General features: G+C 41.1%; 1 protein-coding gene across 1 annotated transcript; it reads left to right on the top strand.

The window, feature by feature from the left end:
* Window position 1: 1 nt before the first annotated feature.
* Window positions 2–17,159, top strand: SLC4A1AP (solute carrier family 4 member 1 adaptor protein; the record flags this gene model as incomplete). Its single annotated transcript, XM_026046243.1, has 14 exons — window positions 2–361; window positions 919–1,105; window positions 1,721–1,843; window positions 2,625–2,685; window positions 3,484–3,623; window positions 3,759–3,919; window positions 5,007–5,076; window positions 8,947–9,136; window positions 9,912–10,023; window positions 10,604–10,826; window positions 11,232–11,306; window positions 12,333–12,400; window positions 14,625–14,697; window positions 16,029–17,159. Coding segments are annotated over 14 exons (1,893 nt in total), but the record flags the coding sequence as incomplete, so codon positions are not given.
* Window positions 17,160–17,495: the final 336 nt, after the last annotated feature.

The following is a 17,495-nucleotide window of genomic DNA, read 5'->3' as shown; positions in this document are numbered from 1 at the left end:
GCCGGCGCCGCGCTACGAGGAGCCGCCGTGGGGCGCGCAGCCGCCGGCGGACGCGGGCTACGCGCTCGAGGTGCTCAAGGGCGGCGTGTCGCGGGGCGCGCTGCGCCTGGCGGGCGGCAGCTGGTTCCTGGTGGGGCGGCTGCCGGGCTGCGCCGTGCCGCTGGAGCACCCGTCCGTGTCGCGGCACCACGCCGTGCTGCAGTACCGCGGCGCCGGGCCCGCCGGCTTCTACGTGTACGACCTGGGCAGCACGCACGGCACCTTCCTCAACAAGGCGCGCGTGCCGCCGCGCACCTACTGCCGCGTGCGCGTGGGCCACGGGCTGCGCTTCGGCGGCAGCTCCCGCCTCCTCCTGCTCCAGGTGCGGCCCCGAGGCGGGGAGGGTGTCCCTGCTCCCAAGGGGCCCCGGCGCCTCTGCTGACACCCCCCCCCGGGGCTGCCCCCCGGCAGCTGCCCCCAAAGGGAGCTGCTGGTGGCCCGGGTGAGGTGTGGGGAAGCAGAGTGGAGGTGTTTCCTCGTGCTCAAGGGGAGCTTGTCCCAGGAGGGGCTTGGAAAGTGCTCGCAGCGCCCTTGCAGGCTTTGGGTGCTTGTTCTGTTGAGCTCCTTGTATGTGATCTGTGAACCTATGGGAAGCTTTGCGTTCTGCCTTTAAATGCAGGTCRAGTTGCCTGCCTATAGGCCTGGTACACAACAAGGCTTGTTTCCTTCCCGCCACTTTGGACAAAGTGATAAAGTGAACGTATAGAGAGAGGGGAGCAAATAACAAATAGTCCTAAAATTACCTTTTCTTTTGGGAGTGATTTATTTGGGTTATTGTACTTTTGTATTGTAGTATTTGTAGTGCCCAATRCATGCCTGGGGGAAAAAAACATTTATTTTTAAAACGTTTCTGTGACATTTCTGACTTGTCCTGCGTAGGGACCAGAAGAGGACCAGGAGTCCGAGTCGGAGCTGAGCGTAACTGAGCTGAAGGCCCTGCGCAAGCAGCAGCAGGCCAGGCTGGAGAAGAGGATGCTGGGGGAGGACTCTGACGAGGAGGACGAAAGCGAGGAGAGGAGAACGGAGAGCAGCCAGAACAGCGACATGAGCTGCTCCTGGGGAATGGGTGGGTGACAAGGCCTCCCACTGTAAACGCGCCGGCTGCCGGTGTAGCCTGGAGGAGCTTTGTTTTGCTGGTTCCAAACCAGGTCTTTGTGAACCCGGGGTTTGGAATTTGACCTGAATGCTTGGTGTCCACATCCAGTTGAAGGCCTATAGTACCAAGTAGTCCTTTTCCTTTTAAAAAGAGGAGGCAGGCTTGTATTAGATAAGAATTATTCCTTTGAAATCAGGGAGAAGGTAATTTGGCCTTTCAAACAATCTGAAACTAGGAGTTGAGGTTTATGCTATATRTTGTTTCTCTGGGATGATATGAAAGAGAGTTTAATTACTTGAGACAGCTGTACAATAAAACTGTCTTAAAGAAGTTGACTTCTTAAAAAAAGTTAGGGAAACCATAATTGATTAAATTTTGTTTACAAAATGAGCTGCTTTTCTAAGTAGAAATTAATCTGCAAAGATTATATTTTATTATGGAGTAATTAATAATGAAATAATTGATGGGATGTAGAACAAATATTCTCCTTAAGGAAACTTATTCTAGAATGCTGTGGCTTTTGTGGTATTATTTCAACCTGATAGAAGTGTAAAGTTTGTTTACACTTTATATATTGTCTTCTAGGGGAGGATGCTGAGGAGGATGAGGCTGAAGAAAACCCTATTGCTATTGAATTTCAGGAGGAACATGATGCCTTCTATATGAAAGATCCTAGGAAGGCCCTACAGGGCTTTTTTGACAGAGAAGGTACATGTTTGGTGTTTGTTTCTCTCCTTCTTCCTCCTTTTTTTTTTTCCCCTATTCTTTTCCTCTTCATTTCAGGAATATCTGGATTTTTTATTCTTGTTTTTCTTCAGGATTTAAAGTGTATGAACTAAAGCTTTGCTGTTGTGCTACCATTGTCCATGTCCCCTTACTCACCATTGTAGAGCTGAGTTCCTTCATTTTAAATGAGTAGTTGCAGGGAACAGCTTGAATTCCTTTTATCTTTTAAAGCCATATTTTAAAAATCAAAAAAAAAAAAAAAAAAAGAATTCCAGATTATTCCATTTAGGAATAGCTATGATTGAGACAGAACTGAAAAGTATTGAAAGGCAAATGCAAATAATGAATTGGATTATACTTTCCGTGGTTGTTAGTGAAGTTTTGATATGACTCAGGTATTTGCAAAAGTGAACAAACAAACCATGTCTGTGAATCCAGATTGTAAATTGTTATTTCTTCCGGAAGTTTTATTTTAATGCATGCAGATGCAAGGTTGTTGGGTTTTGTCCTGTGTATTTCTGAGAAAGTCACTCAAAAACGAAAGAATTATTTTAGAAATCTCTGAAAAGCTTTGATTAATGGAAAGATAGCTAAATGGACATTATATATAATCTTCAGATGATAAATCTAAAAAMAAATTTACTCCTTTGATATGAGCATCTTATTTTGTTTGGTAAAAACAACATTTTTGTCTGCTTTAAAACTTGTTCCTGCTTACTGCAGTTTAGGTAACAGCAACAACTTTCTTTTTTTTCCTCCCTAGGAGAAGAGCTGGAATATGAATATGATAATCGTGGGCACAATAGCTGGCTATGCAGAGTCAAGTATGCTTACCTTCATTGACATGTGGGCTTAGAGGGCAGTTTGGAATTCACAAGCCAAAGCTGACGGAATTATTGGTGCATCTCGTTTGCCAAGGAAGCCAACTGGAGTTAGTCCTGAGCCCTGATATTGAATAAGGAGGCCAAGGATCACTGCCATTTTCAATGTCTGCACTAGTTTCTTCTCTGACTGGTATTCCGTAGAGATGAAAATCAGGAAAGCAAGAAAAACGGTCCCCAGAGAGAGAGAGATAAAGACATGTTTTCTATATACACACATATGTATGTGTATATGTAATATTATACACACACATTTTTAATTCTACAGTGTACCCAATTGCTATTCTTAGGTACTAAAAGCAATTTTGGAGGTATTCCTACAAGAGGTCACTAACATCATCCTCTCATTAGGTAGGAGAAAGAGTAAGGTAGAAATCTAATCAGGTAGATATGTCTTTGTTGTGGCTGTACTGCTTTAAGGAAATGCTTAAAGTGTTGATGCTTATAATAATTTGAGGATTGAGGTTTGACCTGTTAACTGTCATTTGTAGAGAAATGAGTGGATATAGATACAGGAAGTCTGTTTAAGCCAGCGAAAGAAAAATTTGATTGCATGTTTTCTGAAATCTGGACCTGTGTTTTGACTAGTCCTATATGAAAGRAAAGATGAAAATGCTTAATCTGGAAGAGGCTAGACTGATACAAAAAGAACAATGTTACTGTAACAAACACAGTATCTAAGTAGGATCCTTGAAAAGCTGSTCATATTGAAGCTCTTTTCTGAAACTTTGCACTGAACAGATTGCCTGTGGATGATGCATCAGGGAAGCAGCTGGTGGCAGAGGCTCTCCACACAGGCAAGAAGAAGGAAGCAATGGTACAGTGTGCACTGGAAGCCTGCAGGCTGCTGGATGCCAGGGGAGTGCTGCGGCAGGAAGCAGGTGATTAACCAGGCAAATACCTTGCTGGTTCTCGAAGGCCTAAACTAGTGATCTGAGATTGTTGTCTTGAATATGCTTTATTTCTCCGTGGTCTGTAGTCACTTTGTTCCTCGTGTTCCTCCTCACCTCTCCTAGTATCCCGCAAAAGGAAAACAAAGAACTGGGAAGATGAGGATTTCTATGACAGTGATGATGACACTTTTCTTGATCGAACTGGTGCTGTAGAAAAGAAACGACTCAACAGAATGAAAAAAGCTGGTAAAATAGAAGAAAAACCAGACACCTATGACACTCTGGTAAGAAGAATTGTTATGACAGGCCGGTCTTATTCTCTAACATGCACATAATTGCTGAGAAGGAAAACATTATCCTGTATTTTAGTTAATCATTTCTAATCCTCAGCTATCAATTGGTCAAGTTAGAAYAGAATCAGGCTAGATTTGGTGATTGTAGACACAGAGACTTTAAGCCTTTGAGAATGAAAAGTGAGAGGTAGAAAAAAAAAACTCTTTTTTTTAATAAAAAAAAAAAAGTGGTATTTCCACCTAGTACTTGCTCAGTGTTCAGCCCACAGAAACCATCAGTCTGACTGCAGCTAACTGACACACATCCATTACCTTAAGCAAAGAGGATGACTGATCATGGAGAATGAATTACTGTGTTACCAAGAGCTGTAACTGCTTTGGGCCGAGTCATCCTTCAAAAGAAGTATCCTGCAGGTGCTTGTGTTGTCTCCTTGGAAATGAAGATCTCAGTCCTTGAGGTTCTGTCACCARAGGACTTTGCAACTGTGAAAACTGCTTTTTGCTTTATGAGAAACATTTGCTTAAATACCCAAAAAGGTTGCTCATTTTCTTACAGTGTAAGCACACTAACTGGATGTTTGTCTGTGTAGTATGCCCTTCTGTTTGATGGATCATAGCAGAGGATAAATTGAGTATCAGAACAAGAATTGTTTTAAAGCGTCTGAAAATACTTGCAAGAATTCAAGTGGGTAAAACCTTCCCAAGCAGGATCTCATCCTGCTCCAGAGAAGCAGCGGCTTGGACTGACGGGGATTTGAAGCCAAGAGTCATACACAGACAGTGGGGTATTGGAGAAGGGGTTTTTTTGGGGGTGGAGAGGAGGGTGGAAATCAGGGTAGTGGCCTAATATAGATGCAGAAGCAATATGCATATTTTCATGCTTCAGCATTTGCCCATTRTAGGAAAAGAATGTTCATAAAGAATTTAGCAATGTAGCCTATAAATGTTTTAGCCCAGAATCTCCTGGCCAAAGATCAAAAAATAAAAAAGTAGAGGTAAAGTGGTAGAATATTTGAAGATCTCTTAAAAGGGGGTTTTAAAGATGATAAAAAGATCTAAGCATATGGTTCTTTCATAGGTCAGAAAATTAAATGAAGCTGAAAATGAGCTTTCTGAGATAACAGCAAAGCTGAAGGCTTCAGGGAAAGGTAAGGCATGAAGTCTCTTTGATTGCAGTGCTTTTCATAAAGACTGGAGAGATGAAAATATATTTTGTGGATGTCTGTCTTAAATGCATCTTTTTAGTGCCCTCTTTTCTCAAAAGAAAAAGCTTTGCAGGTCACTGAGTCAGCTGAGGAGGACACTTAACACTGTATTGGGTGAAACGTGTGTGTACTGTGTGTATAGACACTCTCTAATGAATGCAGAGTTTTCTGAACATCAAAGCAAAGGAGGAGGGTATACATGAACTTGGAGCTTAATGGGACCTGAGTATTTATTACCATTTATCTGTCCGTTTTAGTGAAGCTAAACCAATTTGAGAGAGATTTTTTTTTTCTCATTCCCTCCAAAGCTGTTTATAAGGGGRRGGCAAACAACTGATAAAGACAGTATCTTTCATTTCATTTCTTTTATTGTCAGTGCACCTTTARAAAGAAAGATGAGAAAAGAGAAATGTAGAGTTAAAATGGTTGATACTTAGCCCCTGCCCCATTCAGTCAAGGTGCTAACTTACACAGCTGCCCTCCAGATTCTAGCATTGTGCCTTTTTTGAATCATAACGGTGATCAAAAGGATAATCACTGCAATGCTTGCATCCATCCTACTTTGGTTAGCATAATGTTTACTGGAGATTAATTATTAAGAAATTATTAAGAATGGAAATTAATTATTARGAGTAAGAAGAGTACTCTTCCCTCTTTCCATTTGTTTCTAGGAGCTCTTCAGTACCCTTTAGTTTAGGTGATGTCAGCGGCATATTCTGATGCACTGCCTTGATAAGGTGAGGGAGGATAAGAAGTTTGTGTCCCGCACGAACATCTGCCTGAACTGAAGTAATATTGCCAAACTTCAGGCAGAAAACTGGTCTTGGTGATCTCATGGCRCTCTTTTTTAGTATCAAGGTTGCTTCTCATCACAGCATCTAAATACTGGCATGAAAAGACAACAGACATCTCCATATTCTGACGTAGAACTGTTACATGAGAATGCAACAAGGATTTAGGAGAAAAAAAAAGGTATTTCCACCATGCCATTCTCCCCTCAAAAAAAGGGTTAGTTAAAAGGAGGTTGAAAGCTTGTGAATAAGGGAATAGATTTCAGAAACATTCAAATACAGTGTTCCTGTATGTATCTGGTAGTGACAGCTTCAAAGGTATGCTACACAGAAAGCTGCATGTCATGTTACATATTGATTCCTTGTGGGGGTAGGAGGGCACRAAGGAAAATATATTTAAGTTGATTCTTCATACAAGAAGCTTTTGTAAACAGAGATAGCAGCAATAAAGACAGCARTGTCAGTTTGACAGTAAGACTTCCTGCCAAGAAGCCTGGCAGCAATCTGACAGCTGTGCTCTCTTGTGCATTTATAGGTACGTTTTTTGTAATTCAGCCCTATGCCAAAACTCGCGTGGATCAACGTTTCTGTCGATGATTGATTATACCAGATCACTGTTCAGAAAGCTTACTGATCCTAACTGATAGGATGGCTCAGCGTCATTGCAGGAATTGTTTTCAGCCTGGTTTTAAGTAGATAAGTGGTTCATGATTAACTAGCAGGAAAAGCTAATGCTTTATATTGACTAAGATATGATTTCAAACTCACATATGGTATAAGGCATTTGTTTATGCTGTTTCTCAACAAGACCATTAAATCATACTGTAATGAAGACTGGCAGAAGGAAAAACCAGGTCATTTATCAGACTTCCATGCTGCTAGTAGAAGTCTGATACATTATCCCAGTTTGGTGAGCTGTGACTGGTTTTACAGCTAGTTTAAAGCATGGGAAGGCTACAATCTCAGTGTTTATTGCTAGCCCCAGCAGCCTGCAAGGTATTGCAATGCAGAGTGATTCCGTACTGATCGTACTGATGGGGAATTTCCTTAAGCTGGACCAGGATAAAACAGTGTACGCATTGTGTCAGATATGTATGTGTGCACGTGGACATGCACGTCCCCTGGATATTCTTGTTTTCTCCGATGTCTTTGGGTGTCTCAGGTTAATTGCAGATGAGGGTTACAGCTGTAATCCAGGAGCACAGATATTGATCCATATTGATCCTCTGTGATTGTTAATGTCTCGAGCTGGCTGGCCAAGCTGCCGCAGTACATAAAGTTCTGAAACCTTGAAATAATTTGCTCTGCTCCAAATGCTTATTTGTAGCCAAAGGACAAGTGGGTAGAGAGACCGCATCCCACAAAGAGGATGGCAGGATAAATTGCAACATCTTCTGCCAAGCATTTGAAGAGATTAAGTGATTGTCAGAAAGATCTCTGCAGAAATGTTACAAATTGTTCTCTGCAGTTCTTCAGAACTGACTGCTGATCTAACTTGTTCTGTCTTCAGAACTAACTTGGTATCTGTCATCYACTGGTATAGCTGAGTGAAAGTGAAGGAAATGGAGCTCTTCATGGTTTTGTTGTCGTCTGTTCAGACGAGTATCAGAAGAATATTATTAATAAATTGGTGTTGCAATAAATAGTCTTATAGATTTTTTCCTTTTTTTCCTCTTCCGTGAACTATAAAGTATAATAACCCTGATTGATTTGCTTCCTAGCAATGTTTAATTTTACTTAMATGGCATAGAAAACTGCTGCAACAGATACTGAACGTTAACAATAACCCTGTAAGCAAAAGTGCCTGTTCTTGGGTACTGCTGATCCCACAAGTGGGGAATCGAGCAGAGAGCTATTTGCAAGCTCTCCAGATAATCCAGTTTATTGAAGATCACTTGTGGAAGGACCTTTTCCACTGTACTGTGGCTAAAGAAGTGAGCTGTGGAACAACCATTTTAAATGTTCTGAATTATCTGACTGCACAAGAAATCTGAGCTCTGAACTTTGGTGTTTAAGTGCTAYGAATCATTCTTACCTGCAGCATCCTGCAAGTTTCAGATTGTTCATTAGAAATAACTTTTCACTAATCACTTTGTTAATACAAATATTAATGAGGAAGAAAGTATTTCTAGCTCGCATTACTTGTTTCRTCTTTTAATTTGGGTGAAGTTAGTAAAACTGGTTCTTATTTTATGGAGCCCATCATTTCTATAAATCTTTTGTGGCTTTCATGTATTTGGAACTTTTAAACTGTATTGTGTTCTAGATCAGAAATATTCATTTTAATGCAATTCTTCTGTAAACACTGACTTTAGAATTTTTTGTAAATGTTTAATAGTCATGTGTAATGGCTTAAACAGATACTCTTAAGCATTACTTTCTTTGTGCACATTTAACATGTGAAGTACTGCCTAAATACTTAAAGAAGGGTTAAAAATATATCATTGGTTACGCAACTATTTTTGCACATATGAAGATATATGCCTGTACTAGATGTGTCCATTTTAATACAATAGTGACAGGCAACAGTTTTCTGCCCAGAGGCTTGTTGAAACTCTAGCAGCAGAACTTTCTAACCCCTTTGGGGAGAAGAGGCAGAATCATGYCTTGGCTCAGCGTTAGCTTTGCACGTGCGACCCGTGCAGCGGGGCGTCCCACTTGGTACACACAGTTACATTTGTGGTCTGCAGCTCCAGAGGGAAGCCAGGGGTCGGTCTGTCTGTCTTTTTTAAGAGGCAGAATATATTAAAGTAAGATGAATAATCTGGAGCAGGGACTGACTTAGTCATAAAGGAACATTTTTAAAGAGAGGCTTTGTTATCTAAGGGAATGGATGTTTGCTGTCAGGCTTTGTGAGGAGCCATGCTTTCATCTTGCTAGGGCTGACAACCTCTGTTATTTTGCCATGCAACAAAACTTGCAGAGATTCATATATATCATATTCTCCAAAGGCAGGATTTGATCAGCRTGACCCTCATTTCCCCACCACTAACTGCATGTATTTTCCCATTATCTTGCCTAGCCCAGTCCCAGCCAGCAGCTCAAGACTCTTTGGATGAGTTCATGACAGAAATAAAATCAGAAGGCGCCTTAGACAGCATTGCGCGGAAGAAGCTTCACTTGAGGACTTTTGAACTGAGGAAAGAGCAACAGAGACTGAAAGCTTTAATAAAGCTGGTCACACCTGCAGCACTGCCCGAGCTGAAGCCCTAGTAAGTAATGTGAAACTAAAACAGCTGTTTCTGCATAGTCTGCATGAGCAGTTGTGCAATCCCAGCCTTCTGAAAGCAAAAGCAGACATCGCCTTACAGTTTATCAGGTGTGTCTTGCTAAGAAGCCACGGTGCCTTTTGGCTGTTGCTGCACCTGTGGTGGAGGCAGACACACAACAGTGTGACAGGGCCATCCTGGAGAAGTGAGAGGGGAAGAGAACTGGGAACATAGTGTCTTTTTATTCAGCCTGCATCCTGAAGTAAATGGAGAATTTTACAGTATTATGTATAAAGTGAAACCCACTCTCGTGCCGTGAAGTGCACGTGGAAGTCAGCTGTAGTGGCTGTTCAAGTATTGCCTGGCCACACTACCTTCATTTGAGAGAGTGTATGCTGGTTTCTTCACCTGCTAGCAGCAGCTTAGTTRGTTAGAGATTTAATTAATTAAGTTGAGGTTTGGCCTCTGAGTGTGCTTTTATATTTTTGTATTTAATATATATGCACATGCACATATATACACAGATGTGTGTATGATATATACATATGTATGTGAGTATGTGTGTGAATTAATTGTAGGAAATCTGCTAGGGTAGGAACAGTTGTCAAACAAGTGTCTGCCACCTAGGACTCATCCCCTGCAACTTCCTCTTGTTTTCTGCAGTTGGGGCCTGAAGGGGGTTCTCTGTGTTCACCYTTATTTCCCATTGGAGAATAGAAGCTTTATTTGATAGTTTGTGTACTGTTTTCCTCTCTATCTGTCTTTTTTTTTAAATTAGCAGTGGAAGTTACAAGACGGATGCAGATAGCAAGCCTAAAAAGATGACCCTGCCTATGTTCGGTGCAATGAAAGGRGGGAGCAAGTTCAAGCTGAAAACTGGAAGCCTAGGGGTAAGTCGGGCACAGAGACCAGCTGCAAAGCACATTTTGTTTTCCTCTCTTGTTACTGCTGTGAGTCAGGCACTGTTTCTCAGCTGTTTCTTAGGTCCTGGAAGCTGTAGGTGGCACACAGAAGAGCAAGTGTCGGGGAGCAGAAGCTGCACAGGACAGGAAGCAGTGGGTTGCATGGAATTTGCTGTGCCCCATTCTGTGCCCTTGCCCAGTCTCCGGGGGCATAGAGTGTCAGAAAGGTGGTGGATCAGGTAGTTGCTCTCCGGGGACCTCCGACAAAAGACTGCTATGCATAAGCATCCATGCCTTCACTTTTCCATGTATGACAGTATTTTAGGTAGGATTATATCCCAGGTTGACTCATTTTTCCAGTGTCCCGCTTATCAAAAGACTGTTCTGCCCTGCAGTGGATGTACATCTATTCTATCTCTACCAAAGACTTTTTCTCAAAACCAAACTATGCTTCGTCCTAAGAGCGTTTTCTTGACAGCTGTTTCTATGACAGTAACACAGCAATGAACATCTGCAACACCTACCTCTGCATTATTCTAACACTAATGCCCAAGTTTTCATCCTGCAGAAGGTACCTGTCAAGCGTCCAGATGTTCCTGAAAACTTGTTAAAAATGAAAGATGATGGACCAGAAGAGGAGGAGGAGGAGGAAGAGGAGGAGGAGGAGGAAATGGAAGAAGAGCAAGAAGCAGATGCACTAAACAGCAGAACATCAAAACTAGAAGTGAAAAAGACAGCAGAGGAGGAAACAGGGAAAGAGATTGATGTCACTGCTTCTTCTCTCCATGATGGTAAACTATTGATTTGGATTTTTTGTATGTATTTTTTATTGAGTGAAACTGAACCTGTAACTGAATTATCATAGCTCCATGAAACCTGATCCTTTTATGTATCAGCATGATACATATGAAAACTTGGAGTCTCAGTAAATGATGTGCTTGATAGAAATCTAATTCTATCTTATTGTCTTAATTTTGGCCAAGTTGAAAAGTATGTTTTAACTAATCACAAGCTTTTAATATGGTATTGTGATGGACTTGATGGATGAAATAATTTGGAGGACTTCTGAGAGAAGATTTCTTCTTGAGATGAAAGTAGCTAAGTGTTCCCCTTTTGTACTTTCTTTCAGATTCAAATTCTACTCATGAAATTTACTGGGGGGAGTATTCACCCAGCGCTCTCTTTTTGTTTTACAGGGCTTCACGTCCTGCCTGAGCCTAAGGTACTGAGGAGTAAATCTCAGATGGGCCCCTCGCAAGAGAAATCTCCAGGTGAGCAGTACAATTTAGCCTATTTGCCAGAGCACATGGATTCAGATGCTACCTAAAGGAGCTATTGACTTCTGTTGGTATAGGAAAACTAAGCCTAATCTAGAGCCTAAAGCAAGAATCTAGAAGTTCAAATGAAGGATTGTTTTGTTTGGGCAATACTAAATGTCTGTTGGAAAAACAAGCCGCTTCAGCAGAGTTCTCCGAGTTGCAGTTCTCAGTCACCAACAGCTTTGAGATTCGTTGTTAAAAGAACTAGCATGAAAGGAGAATAAATTAYTTTAACGGTATTATGTGTATGCTACTATCTCCATATTATTTTTGTCACAGTACAAAAGGAAGTTTTGTCCTTCTGCAYCGTTAATTACTACATAACATTATCTAGCATTATATTTATGACCTGGATAGCTCTTCTATCTAGCTCCTTCTTCTGTAGGAGATCTCTTTGGGAAAAAAAAAAAAAGAGACAATCCATAACCTAAACTCTTAAGAACATCTTCTCTGTCTCATTCATAGACTTAATCATGAGTCTCACAATTTCATGGGTTAAATGGCAAAAAGGTCAGATCTTTCTGCCTCCCTCTCAGCTGTGTGTTTTGTTTTTGTTTTGGTGGGTCTTTTTTTTTTTTTAATGCCTGTTTGTCCAGTGCATTTTCTGTTATTACTGTTATCTGCTATAGTATTTGGAACTTTAGGCAAGAACATAGTAGTATAGCTGAGCATATATCGTTTTAGGAATGCTTCTTCTTATAGAAAATTACACCTACCATTAGCTAAGAACGTGTCACAGAATTGCGAATAGAGAGTCTCACCGAATGGCACTCAGCTAGTTGATCAACATGTAATAAATATAAGTTAATCTCAATAAATCCTGGAAAAACAGCAGCATGTTCAGGAAACTTAAAATGTCAATTTTGTGGCAGTAGTATTTCCTTTTTGACATATCTGTCTTTGTGAACTTTCTATCAGAAATAAGCTTATAGAGTTGGTCGTTTTCAATGTGTCATGAAAAAAACTCTTTCTTCTCAGCATCTGAGACAGTATGCAAGGAATCCGAAGAGCCATCCAAGAATGCTAAGAAAAACAGCTCGGGCAAGGTCAGTAATGATTYCTTGAAACTCTTAGAGCTACAGGAGTCATAGTGTCATTTAGTAAATTCCTTATTAAGGTAGACTAACAATTTGATTGAGTGTGATGTGCTGATGGTGGTACTTCTCAGCTCTACAAGACCCAACAGCAGAACCACCCACCACTTTCTGAATCCCTGATAAGAAGGTAAAGTCAAGTATTTCAAACTTGATAGAAGTGTGTACATATCAGCCACAATAAATCAAGAGGCTCTCAGTTCAGTCGCAGACTGATTTTGCCAACTGTTCACTTGGCAGTGCTGCTGTTAGGCCTCTGCTGATCACTTGTTTTCCTGTATCAAACGTTCTAAAGAACACAGGCACATTCTGGGCTATACCAGWAGCACTGCAAATGTTTGCTTGGGAAACATGTTTTGGCTAGTGCAGAAGAAACTGGACTAGAAAAGACAAGTATATGAAATTATTGTCTTTGGAAACACCATTGTTSTTTCATGAATGTTCCAGATGATGCCCCTACTGTGCATAGGGCTCTTGTATGTGTTTCCCTTTTTTAACGGGGCGGGGGACAGGCATTTACTTTTTCTCTGGAGATGTGAGGAAACTGCTCCAACAGCATATTGTTAGCCTAACTGATTACTGCGAGGTGTTTCCCGTTGGAAAATCAGTCTCTTGTGTTGGCTRCTGTCAAAGATTACTTCACTGAGTGGATTGTCAGTTCGGACCATCAAGACTACGAAGTTCTGACCATCAGTTTCTTTGTGGTGGCCATTGGATTTGAGAACTTAAAATTGCTGGTATGTTCTTCATGCCCCTCATTTATAGAAACTTAACTCCCTGGCAGCTGTGTGTGCTGCCTGCCTGCCTGCTGTGGTGTTAGTCCTGGCAGGGCTCCCAAGCAGAGCGTGGGCGCAGCCTTTGCACTGGTCTCTTATTGCAGGCCTAGAGCATGTTGATAAAGGAAGCGGSAGCAAATTCATACTGCTTGGGCCCAGGATTTGCCATCCCTGTGAATGTGGGAGAGCAAGGCAGTTCCTCGTGGTGAGGCAGTTGAGTCAGCACCTTTCATGAGCACAGAGCTTTCTCCAAGAATCCCAACATAGAGCATTTTCTGAATACCAGGTGGCTTAGCTGCATTCTTCCTGCTGTTACAAATAGCTTTTTCCCACATGCTGTYTCTGCATTTGGGTTCAGACCTAGCATGGAGAATACCAATCAGAAGTCAGCCAGTTGAACAGGGGTGTTTGGGGAGGATGTTTTAATATTTGARAAATAGCTTCAAATCATATGAAACTGGAGAAATTGTTTTCTTAAGTGACTATTCACAAACCATCTTTACAAACTGTTGAACTTTGCAGTGCAATGTATTCCAGAACTCTAATCTTCCAGAAGAATTCTTTTAGAGGATAACTGGGGGAAGGAAAGGTTCTGAGGGAATGAAACATCGCTTTGACCATCTACTTTAGACTGTCATGACACTGTAGAGTAATGAAAGTCTGTGGTGAATAACATGGGTATATTTGGAGCCCTTAGTACTCTTACCCGACAGCTGTATGTATGCGTGTTTTATTTATTACTCATCTGCAGTTGTTAAAAGCTGTTGAGCAAATGATGCTGCTGTGGCAACAAAAAATATGAGGACAAAAAGGCAGTGAATCAGTGACAACACTGAGACCAGATTTCTTTTTCTTTTCCTCAAGACTAAGTTACTAAGTTAATAGCTCAATTCCTGAGTACTCCAATTTGAAAATGATTTGGGGTTTAAAATTTTCAGTTGGATTGTGCTTTAGAATGATTAAATCACTTCTTTAAAATTTCTCTAAAGTTTTATCCTGTCTAAAGAAATTGGATGTTGAATGAGACTAACATAGTTTAGTATGGTAAAGTTAAACAATCCACCACTGGAGCTGGAGGGAATAAGGGAAAAGTTTTCATTGAAACAGGGAATAAACTTCTGTTATTCAGTAAAACTGTTGATCATTATATTAAATTATCTCCCTCAACTACTGTGTCCAGGCCTGGACAGACCTGATGAAGGCCATGGCAGACTTGATGTTACTGTTGATAAAGAATCTGCTTTGAGCAGGAGGTTGGCCTAGATGACCTCCAGAGGTGCCMGCCAAGCAAGACTTCTGTGGTTCTGCGATCTACTGTGAAGGAAATCCCAGGAAATGACAGTCTGTGACCATGACACAGATGAGGTGCATTACGTTAAACGTATCTTCTTCTTTTGTAGGTCCAGCCAACTTTCTTCTCCTCACAGTATCCAGATGATGACCCAGACTACTGCATATGGATCCCTCCTGCAGGTATCAAACATTTAAGGTTTAAACACTTATTCCTATTCCTCAGAAATCTAACAAGTAGAGAACAATACTGTATAAGCATGAATAACTCCTTGTAAATCAACCTTTGAAAAAATACAAATACTTTACCCAGCCCTGATATCTTCTGGTATGTTATGCCACATATTTTTTTGTATGGCTATGCAAATCTTGCAGTGAAATGCTGGCTATTTCTGTAGTGCCTTGATCTTGCAGGGCAGATGCACCTTAAGTTTATTTTTTCAGTTTTCTAACACTTCAGAGAGCTCCGTCCATTCTTTAGCCTTCAATGTTACAGCAATTTCCTAAGAAGGGAAACCATTAGAGATATGATTTATGCGCAGGGACACTCACATTAGTCAGGTACTTGCAGGGGTCCTGAATGACCTTGTAGAGACTGTAGCACAGTTTCATTTCTCRTTGTATTTCAGCCCCCTCTGACCTCTGTGTTGCAGCATATGTTTAACTCCAGAGATACTGAGGGCATCTTTCTGGTGCCTCCTTTCACATCTTGTAATACAGAGATCTGGTTTAAACAGAAACCCAAAACTTCACTAGGAATATATCCTTCAGCAATCTCAGCATTCTCAGTTTTTGTAGAAGACTATGGAACCTATAACTTTCTGTCATTTGCTTCAAAATCATTGGATTCTGGACTTTGCCATGTGTTTTGGAAAGRGGTGCTGTTAACTTTTTAGTGGAAGGTGTGGAGTAAGTGGTGTGGGCATCCACTGACTTTATTTTTTCAGTTCCAAAGTCTTTCTATTCAAGTGTTATTATTGTTAATGATGTAATGAATTTTCAGTTGCTCTGACATCCTGAATCGTGCATGTAGGTTTCCCTAATCAGTGCAAAGATTAACTTTCATTTAATAAGGCTGTTGTGGCCTTAAAACATGGCCAGGCTCTAAAGGGAGTAAGAAAATTGAGCATAAATTTCACTAGAGAAAACTATGACCTAGTAAATCCTCCTCCAAATAAAAGACTGCACTTCCGTGGCGAATGAATGAAATGGAACAAAACACCTGATTCAGTAGGTGGAGGTGGTGTGATCTGGGAGAGCCAAGCCAGTCRTGCCCGTGAGAGGGAGCTCCGGGTCCCGTCCCTGCCTGGCAATGGTCAGACCTACAGCCGGCGCAATGCGAACACCAAAGAAGAGGGAAGGGAAATGCACCCGCATACACTTACATAACAACATCATGATTTATGTTCCTTGTGCCCTTCTGGCAAGTGCTGTGTAGAGACTGTTTCATACTTTGCTACGCATTCATCTTAAATGAAAAAATATATATAACTTATTTTCTCTTTTTTCCTTAGGTCAAAGTGGTGATGGCAAGACTCATTTAAATGAAAAATATGGCTATTAAGATTCAGACTCCAGAAGATGCTCTGAGGTTTAAAGGACTGCTCTACATTGGACTCTTTTCTGCACRTCAGCTGAGATAGTCAACTGAAAAGTTGTTCTTGAGATATTATTTCAAATTCAAGGACATCAACAGCCATTGTGACTATTAGCTTTCCTTATTGCATCAGCTGTTTGTTTACCAACACCCTTTTTAAAGATTCCTGACCCTTACCCACCTGTTCTGCCTTTTCCTTCCACTTTTAACCATGCCCTTTTCACTTGCTGTGGACATGTAGACTCATTTTTTTTTTTTTTTTTTTTTATGGAAAATTATACAAAGATAGTTAAAGAAAAACACCCTTTGTGTATCTGTGGGCTTGATTAAAATTTATTTATGCTGGTGTCATGGAATTAAAACAAGAAGCACGATGTTTTGCTCAGTTGCTCCTACTTGAAAATAATAGGGCAAACAGCCTAATATTCATATTTTTGATTGAAAACCTTTAAAAAAAAACCCCAGCTCTTTACCCTCCTCCTACATGTAGGTTTTAAAAGCAGGTGCTAGAACACTAAATATCAAGTGGACTTGGAAAGATAATATTGTGTTGCAAGARTGTAAAAAATCTGGAGAGCTGAAGAGAATATTTTTTCTTGTCTTAAATAAGAAGGTAACAGAAGATACAATGAAAGGATATCCTGGAAAAAAAAAACTTCTAATTAAGTCTGTTCTTCCCCTGCTTCAAGGCAAGGACAATGGAGCCTTTTTTGCAGTTTCTACAATAGACTTATCTGTCTATTTCAGCTATGACCTTCTTCATTCTAACCTCTAACACCATTTGGTGATAAAGTAAGGTTCAGAGAGCAATTAGGTGTTTTTATGAAATGGTAACAAGAACACCCAAACCAGGTGTGACGGGTGTGCTCCTTCCCCAGCTCAACCTGGCTTTTCACAGGTAGTCCTATTCAGGTGTTAACCACCAGTGACATTAGCTGATCCTTGTGGCTGCCTCCCTGATTTCTTTCCCCACTTGGGCATTAACCAGTAATAACAGTCCTGATGGCTGCATCCTGATGGGGAGGTAAAGCTAATTGTGTGTACCCCAGCCATTCACCTGAAATGAAAGAATGACTCTAAGTCAATCATCTTATCCCATAAATATGGGGACAGTCCAGGTGCCYGTTGAGCTCTCCTTGCATGACAGYGGGCTCCACACCAGGATCACCTCTTCAGCAGGGACACCTCTCAAGGGTTCTCCTCGAGGTTAAGAGATTCTTGCCAGATTCTCACAGATTTGTGGTGACTATAACGCTCTCTCKTTTTGAACTTGTAAATTTTACTGTGCACAAAATCCCTTAGTCATAAAGTACTGACCAGGTCTGGGAGTAGGACTGGATCCAGTCACACCCAGATTCCTCTCAGAAGAGTTTGGAAAGCAAGG

The sequence above is a fragment of the Nothoprocta perdicaria genome, unplaced genomic scaffold (genome assembly GCF_003342845.1).
Source record: "Nothoprocta perdicaria isolate Ctin4 unplaced genomic scaffold, notPer1 scaffold_43, whole genome shotgun sequence".
Classification (NCBI taxonomy): domain Eukaryota; kingdom Metazoa; phylum Chordata; class Aves; order Tinamiformes; family Tinamidae; genus Nothoprocta; species Nothoprocta perdicaria.
The sequence above is the reverse complement of the archived record's forward strand: the minus strand, read 5'-3'. Positions and strand labels throughout refer to the sequence as shown.